Source organism: Varroa jacobsoni, unplaced genomic scaffold, assembly GCF_002532875.2.
Source record: "Varroa jacobsoni isolate VJ856 unplaced genomic scaffold, vjacob_1.0 scaffold_1307, whole genome shotgun sequence".
Classification (NCBI taxonomy): domain Eukaryota; kingdom Metazoa; phylum Arthropoda; class Arachnida; order Mesostigmata; family Varroidae; genus Varroa; species Varroa jacobsoni.
The window spans coordinates 84048-89534 of NW_019214209.1; the positions used below are offsets into that span (position 1 = coordinate 84048).

A 5487-nucleotide genomic window follows, 5' to 3' on the forward strand; every position below is an offset into this window, starting at 1 on the left:
TACTTTTTAGCCGAGAAGTCGTTGTTCAAGAAGAGCTCAAGGTTCTCTTGAAGGACCTATTATCTATAGAGGGAAAATTAGCAGTAGCCTTAATGAAGATTGTACTGTTATCTACATAATTGGAGAATATTGAATATCTGTATATATTTTTCAGGACAGACTCTGTTTGGTACGATAATAGGTAAAGGAATTTATTTGATATCTGCATGGTTTGCTTAGATCAAGAAAGTCTTTCCTTCTATGGCTTCGAGGATACAGGCTAGAGGTCGTTCGGCATCGTTCAGAACTGATCGATAATCCGTAATCGAATGTCGATCAGCTTTATTTGTTTACGACCTGGTAGTTGTGCTTGGGCCTATACTATATTAGAAACAGATGTAATATTGTTATACTGTCTCTGTTTTATTTTTTTTTTGTATCATACTGAAATAAATTCAAATATAAGTAATAGAACACACAGAAGGCCAATCGCGTTGTTGTTATTGTCGTATTCTGACGCAGAAGATTAATTTACGCTACGGCGTGAAAGTGACTTCCGCATATAATCCTATGGAGGTCTCACACGAGAGACATACCCGGCGTGCAATAGAAAATGAGGTCTCGAAATTTCACAGGGGCAAAATAACACCAATCGATATTCGTAACATAGAAATTTAACTAGACATGAGAGACGTTGGCATACGTGAATATGTACCTATAGAATTAGACACACTTAATACACATATGTGTGTATATATATATATGTTGGTCGGTATTCATAAATTTCAAAAATAATTTCTGAAAGACGTTACAGTCGCTCCACAGGCTAAGCCGTGGTCCAAATTCTGACTTTAAGGAAACACTGAGACTTCGTATCTTTACAAAAGATCTTTTTTGTTCGATAACGAATGTCTGTAGCATAAAGTGAAACATATTGTTGGCAAAATATTTGATCTTCTCGATTGCCCCTTCTTCGTCGGGTTACAGTGACAGCTGTCATGTTCTAAATATGAAAAATGGCTTTCAGTATTATACTACACATGTTTGACCGGATCAATTAATACTTTATTTGCTACTATAAGCTTTGTGACAAATTTCTCCAGAAGGGTCTAAGGTGTCAAGAATAATGCAGGAATACTTACATCTCGGTATATAAACAACGTCTATTAAAAACGGCCTCGGAAGCGGACTTATGTTCATACAGGATTGGTATACCTATCAATCAGGTTTATACTGGACTTCATCTGATTCTAACTAAAATCAAATATCGCACACAAACAGATCAAAAGCGTTGTTTCGTAGCACAGTAACACTTTTTATAAACTCAAGGTATTACACGTTGACCACTCCAACAAACATGTCTACTTATATAGCTATTAGCAGTATAATATCCTTTTTGTTAGATATAAAAAAGTAATCGGCAAAATCCCTGAAAATGATCCATCCAATGCCTACCCGACAGCCTGATTATATGTGTAATAGGGTTTTTCGGGGACTGAGACGATGCCTGTCGCAGATAAATAAAAAAAAAAAAAAAAAAGAAGCAATAAGTCAATATATGCTATCAATTTTCAATGCACTTCTAACTAACCGTCCTAAGACCGCCTGGTAAGCGCGCATCGTCTAATAGGCCAAACAGCCAATTTCTAATGGGTAACAAGTACCCGGACAATACTACACTAGACACAACGCTAATAATCATCGTAAACATGAATTATCATTTTATTTGTGCCAAGGGCTTGATGGAATTGAAGCGACCAGGGCCTAGAGTGATCTCATTCGACCGCTAACGCTTTGCTCACTTTCGTTTGTTCTGTTCAATCTGACTGGCGTACTAGTTGAGATTCGCCAGTTTTTAACGGCAGTCATCGTAAGCGGGAACTGCTGTTGCCCACACTTTCCAGCATGGTCATCTGCATTCAAGCTGAAAATCATAATGCCTCCGAGGCCTTTGGTGCGGGCATATTCCACCTAGAAATAGACCGGGAAGAAGGACTGTCTTACAAGTTACACTACACCCTTTTCATAAACAAGCGCAACTCTCAAACGATATTCGTACCTATTCTTGCCGTAGTCCATAGTTTGTTTTATGCTTCTTTCGAAAGTCATGCCGTTGGAATAGTTTCGAAATCGAGTCACTGGTAGAAATGTGCACCAAATCTTTCTTTCAAGATAAACAAAATGTCTGAAAGCTTAACTTATTGATTGTGGAGATATTTCTATTTTAGACCTTTTTAGTGATGCTAATTGGGTCGTCGAAGCTAATCCACGTCCCATTGCTGTCATCGATAAAAGGTGCGCCAGATGCTTCGTGTCTGTGCGTTTTAATCGGTTGAGATTTTGCAATCTCACAGATCTATAACAGGATCAAAGGAGGGGCACGATTAGATGACGATACGAGTCGAGAGAAAAACGACGTCTGATTACTCTCAGTATTTCCGACAAAAAACATATGTACTGTATGCTTGCTATATATATAGCCTATCTGTGCAAGGTAGAACAATGTGTTCTTAGATTCTATTCAATGTAGGCTCTCCTACCGTTTCGTAGTTTACATTAGCGCCCATGCGCAAGTAGCCTTTTACCGATGAAAAGAGCCCTGTTTGATATTTGTTGGTCAATTCGTATCCCACGCCATATGTAGGGATTCCTGGATTCAATACGACAGGAAATCGTGGTTCATGCTTTACTGATTTTGCTATATCACATAGTTTTTCAGCTTAAATTACTAAACTTAAGCACAGATCTAGTCATGTCAATGATCTCTTTTAATATGGTACGATCGAACCAAAACTGAACTTGCCGATTCAAAAAAACATAGCCTAGAATGAGAAGGTGGAAGAATAGCTTCACACTGTCCCCCCTATCGTTCCTGTAAAAGGGTCGATACCCTATGTTAAATCTAAAGTTATGATTTAGTTCGGAGAAGTTCCCTGTAAAATTTTCTACTAATCTATCAAACTCTTACCGAAAGACGAATGTTCCTGTCTTTCAAAAAGGTCATGTGGAGGCAAGGTGTCAGGAGGCTAAAGGCTATTGTCCCCGTGATAACTTAGTAGGTAACGTATTTGACTGGTAATCTTAGAAACAGCCGTGTGATGGACTGTCTGATGGCGATCTCGAAAAGAAAACTCGAAACGCAGAGGCTAGATGCTATCAGTGCCTCAAAATTGGCTTGCTACGTTAAGCACGATGGGAGCTAACTAGCACTTAGTTACTTGTACTAAGTAACAACTGGACAAGAAACTATTGACCATTAACGTGCTATGAATGACGCTGATACCTAAAATAGAAGTATTTCTTATCAGCTTTTATGCATTTTCTATAATAGTGACGTGTTTGCGTTAAGTATAATTTTTTTTGATTCAGGGTCTAATACTTCATGCCGATGGGTCAGATAACGACACAATTCGAGCTGATTTCGTTGAGTCATATATTTACCAAGATTTATCATAGGCCGCGTGAGACCGAGCATCAACCAAAACGATACTGTGAAATCGACCGCAAATGGAATGTACCACCACGATGGTTGAGCGTGTAAGGCACTGTGTAGAGCTGTTTGTCGAAATACCGAATTTAACAGGACTAAATCGTACGCCATTAAATTAACGAAACTGCAGTACCTGAAAAAAGACAATGAAAGGCAATCATGAATAAAAAGAAAAAACAAGGGGTCAACTCTGATCATATATTCTGATGAAATATTGCTAGTGAGCAGGAGAGAGCAGTGACCCATTGAACCCGAATACGATTTCGCAATATAGTTCCATTAAGGGAAACAAATCTAAGTAGGTGAGAAACGAATGTGTATAAAGTCACCCTGCGTGCTATGTCGGTATTCACCAACCTGCTAATCTCCCTCACATCAAAACCCAACGCCAGGGTAAATGGTCCCGGTATAGCGATCGACAACTCAAACGGGTCAGATTGATTACTAGCAATTCCGCTCAACATGGCCGAGGTGTCCCGCAGCAAAGTCGCTAGTTGGCCCCTGTCGCGAAATCCGGGAAATTCCCAATCGAAATCTAAGCCATCCAGAGCTGTTATGCGGATCACCTCAGCGCATGATTTCAGGAAACTGAAAGTAGATTTGTTTTGTTCACCTTCGACATGGTTAATCTGATAAAAATCTAATTTATTTTTTATGCAAATTCAGGTATACAGATTAAATAAGATTTTATTTAGCTTTTTTCAATGTGAATACTCACATACTACCTCTTAAAAGGATGCAATATGGATCCTAAGTGCGTTTCAATCGATACCTTAAACTTACACGTTCCTATTGTCGTGAGATCCGACCATTTCCGCGAAATGAGCATTGCCTCCCCCACCGCCCACAGAAAGCATCACTCGAACTGATCTGAACTCGCTGCTATTGAACAGATCCGAGTCTTCGCGTGCTCTTATTTTCGTTTTCTTCCGAATTTCATTAATAACTCTGTAGCGGACACGGTCAAGACAAAAGTACGCAGTTGTCCTTAACAAAAGAATACTGGCATGTGAAGTTAGGGCCTTTCATCATGTCTACACAGAGTTGCAAGTAAACGTAGCGAAAGGGCTTGTACAAGAGTCAGCGCAACAAAAACAATGCACTATGTGTCACCGGTTGACATGATGCCGTCACCTTGCATTAAATAAACTCTAGAAATACGTATAGCGATAACACTGATCAATAGTCATGACGTATAAAGAAGACTTACTGTTTAACACCGGCAATACCGCCTACATCGGTAAGATTCAATTGGAAATCGCTGCCGACGGTCGCAAAGCTTAGAATTAAATGAGTGCATAATAAGCTCGTAGAAACTGCAGATGGCTCTAAGGAGTTAATCTTCCATCTATAATAGCAAACCACACCTGAAAAGATATTGCAGAACTTCGAAAAACGACTTGAGCTCTAATCTGCCCCTAGCGATAACTCCAGTTTAATGGATTTATTCCAAGTAGTTATTTTGTGAGTAGGCACAAATCTTTCGGCGGATAATCCTGCTGGGGGGCATCGGGCACGCAGGCAACATAGTTTATAGCAAGTTAAGTAGTCAAATTTCAAGTTTCGCAAGTCAGATTGCTAAAAATTACTACGGCCCGTCGCTAACGATTGAAACATAAATAATTATTGTGTTTTTTAAAATCAAAGTTGTTCGCCTATTAATGGCAACACACTAACGTTTCAGAATGATGCCTAACCTATAAAAATTTTTATATTTACGAAAGGATAAAATAAAAGTTTAATCTTATCTGGTAACCTGTGAAGAAAGCTACACGTCTTCTTCCAATTCAAGTATTTAATATGCTATAAACAACGTTCATGGCCTGACTATGAACCCAATCGTTCGATTACAGCAGGTGCTCAGAGGCATTGGAGCAGATTTGGCACTTTGTAGGACGCGTCACCTTCAAAAGGTGGTGAGGTACTATAAAGTGTATATGTGTGTATGCGAGAAGGTTACGAAACATTCTCGGAACTACTGTTGTCTAATACGATAGTCTGTGGACGGAATGGCTTTA

The 5487-nt window shown here is 39.2% G+C and overlaps 1 protein-coding gene across 3 annotated transcripts in view; it reads right to left on the reverse strand.

The window, feature by feature from the left end:
- Window positions 1–383: 383 nt before the first annotated feature.
- Window positions 384–5487, reverse strand: part of LOC111268671 (chitinase-3-like protein 1) — a 7906-nt gene continuing 2802 nt past the window's right edge. For 2 of the 3 annotated variants that reach the window (XM_022847815.2, XM_022847816.2), the window contains 8 exons: window positions 4680–4836; window positions 4253–4417; window positions 3827–4057; window positions 3421–3602; window positions 2520–2629; window positions 2210–2335; window positions 1782–1950; window positions 384–1486 (listed from right to left, as the gene is read on the reverse strand). In XM_022847815.2, coding sequence (XP_022703550.1) covers window positions 1431–1486; window positions 1782–1950; window positions 2210–2335; window positions 2520–2629; window positions 3421–3602; window positions 3827–4057; window positions 4253–4417; window positions 4680–4836 — 1196 coding nt within the window. In that variant the 3' untranslated portion in view covers window positions 384–1430. The remainder of the gene's footprint in view (window positions 1487–1781; window positions 1951–2209; window positions 2336–2519; window positions 2630–3420; window positions 3603–3826; window positions 4058–4252; window positions 4418–4679; window positions 4837–5487) is intronic. The other variant, XM_022847817.2, reaches the window with a different exon arrangement.